The sequence below is a fragment of the Cystoisospora suis genome, assembly GCF_002600585.1.
Source record: "Cystoisospora suis strain Wien I chromosome Unknown contig_3304, whole genome shotgun sequence".
In the NCBI taxonomy this organism is placed as follows: domain Eukaryota; phylum Apicomplexa; class Conoidasida; order Eucoccidiorida; family Sarcocystidae; genus Cystoisospora; species Cystoisospora suis.
Genome location: NW_027156099.1, coordinates 13928 through 15970, shown reverse-complemented (window position 1 = coordinate 15970; position 2043 = coordinate 13928). Strand labels below are relative to the sequence as shown.

General features: G+C 46.8%; 1 protein-coding gene across 1 annotated transcript in view; it reads right to left on the bottom strand.

Annotated features, from left to right (window-relative positions):
- The window catches only part of CSUI_006502 (uncharacterized protein), a 2764-nt gene extending 755 nt beyond the window's left edge, over positions 1–2009 (bottom strand). The window contains exon 1 of the mRNA XM_068066658.1: positions 1–2009. This exon is cut by the window's left edge and continues 755 nt beyond it. Within this exon, the coding sequence (XP_067921361.1) occupies positions 1–828 (828 nt within the window). The 5' untranslated portion in view covers positions 829–2009.
- Positions 2010–2043: the final 34 nt, after the last annotated feature.

Below are 2043 nucleotides of genomic sequence, written 5' to 3'. Positions count from 1 at the left end.
ATGAAGAGGCGAAGAAGAAGAAGAAGAGACTGCCGGACAGTTGAAAGGGGCATTGACTTGATTGGGCCTTCCTTGAAGCATAATGTCGACTTGATGCTGATATTCATCGAGACGAGCTTTCTCTTCTTCTTCTAGTCTTTCGCTATACATCTTTGGTTCAACTCCCTCGCCTATTCCTCCCCCCCCGGGGTGGAAAGAACACCTTCCTCGACCTCTCTTTCTTCCTCTCTCTGCCCCACCCCCCCCTTTCATCGCAACACTACCGCCTCCTCCTCCTCCTCGACTACTATCGTGTGTCTCCCCACCGCCCTTCTCATTCATCAGCTCGCTGCCGCCCTCTCTTGCCTTAGAGCTATCAGAGACCTGCCCTATGCTTGACGTTGTATAGCTAGGACCACTCCTATGATCATGGCAATAATGGCTGGCGCTACTATACGAAGACGACGAAGCCACATGATAACGATAAGAGCTTCGAGAACAAGAAGAAGAGAGACCATTCAAAGGTTCTCGAGAGGAAAAAGGAGGGGCAGTCGTATGGCAATGAGAATAGTACACAGAAGTGCGGTTTGTAGATCGGTGTCTACTAAAGTTAGCTAGAGGTTCTTCTACATGTCTCACACCTACAAAGGTCTCTTCATCGTCACTGACATCTCTCCCACCTCTTGATCTCCCCCCTGCCCTCGAGCCCCCCCCTCTTCCTCCTTCTGTCTCTCTTCCCTGCGACTCTCCTTCTTCTGACTCGTGACCGTTTTCATGTCTTCGTCGTCTTCTCTCTTCCTCTAGGAGACGCCGACCTGGCGGGACGAACAATCGACGTTCCATCTTCATCTGTCAAAAGAGAAGAAAACAATCCAGATGTCTCTCTCTCTCTCTCTATCTACCTCTGTATGAAAGGAAAGCTTGAAGTACCTCTAGAGAACCCCCTGTTGTTGCTGTATTTCTCTCTTGTAATTCTTTGTGCATGTGTCTCACTTTGAAAGCAAAGAAAAAAGCGAGACCAAGGCAACTTTATGAGTCGCCCGCCCTCTTGTGGCCCGGCTGTTGTATTCTCCTTGTGAGACAGAACGCAGATTTCACTTCTTTCTTACACCTTCTTCTTTCTCTGCCTCATCACATGCTTCTTCTTTCATACGCGACACCTTGGAGTACACCCTCTTGATCAGAGAAGCGCTCGATCCACTTTTCCAAGAACTTCCATTGTCTTTCTTACAGCTTCTTTCTGGCTTTCCTTCTCTCTCTCTCTCTTCTCTCATGACCTCTTCTCATTTCGACGGGAGTCTGCTCCCTCCTATTCTGTCCCCCCTTTAGCAACTCTCGCAGAATCGCCAAACCTCGTGTTAACAGCTCTCTTCAAGAAAAAACGAAAAGAAAGACGGCGGGAAATCTTCATGAGGGCGACCTTTCTGCAGGAATGTATCGCTCAACGTCTTTCCCAAGAAGGTGAGAAGAAGGTCAGCATAAAACGAGAGAGAAAGGAAAAGAGAAGTGAAGAAGATGCGGTGTCTCTTCTATGCTTCTCCCTCTTCCTCTTATCTATCTTTCTATCTAATTGCTTATGTTCGATCAAACTATCCCGACTCTATTTACGTCCTCATCTCTATCAACGTCGTCTTCTCACCCTCTACACTCCCCGCTTGAAAAGAAGTGAACGAGAGAAGAGAATGAAAGAGAAGAAAAGAATGATTAGGAACGCACTGCGGAAAGTCGAAACAAGATAGATGATCGATGCAGAAAAAGGGACCATGGGTTGCCTCGAAGAGGGAAAGGAACGAGGAAGAACGAAGCGAAAAGAGGTTAAATTTATCTTCTTCTTGTGTATGAGAAAGAGAAGAAGAAAGTGAAGAAGGAATAAGAAAAGAAGAAAAGAGAATCCTTTTGAAAAGCTAAATCAACCCTGTTGAGTTTTTTTCTTCATGGATTGTCTACCCCCCTTCTTCCTTCCCTCTTCTCCCTCCCGCTTTGCTTGCCTTGAGACCTTTACTCTTCTCTCTCTGTGCTGTCAGTTTCGCTGCAGCCAGCCTTTGACTTTTTCTCCTTTTCCTT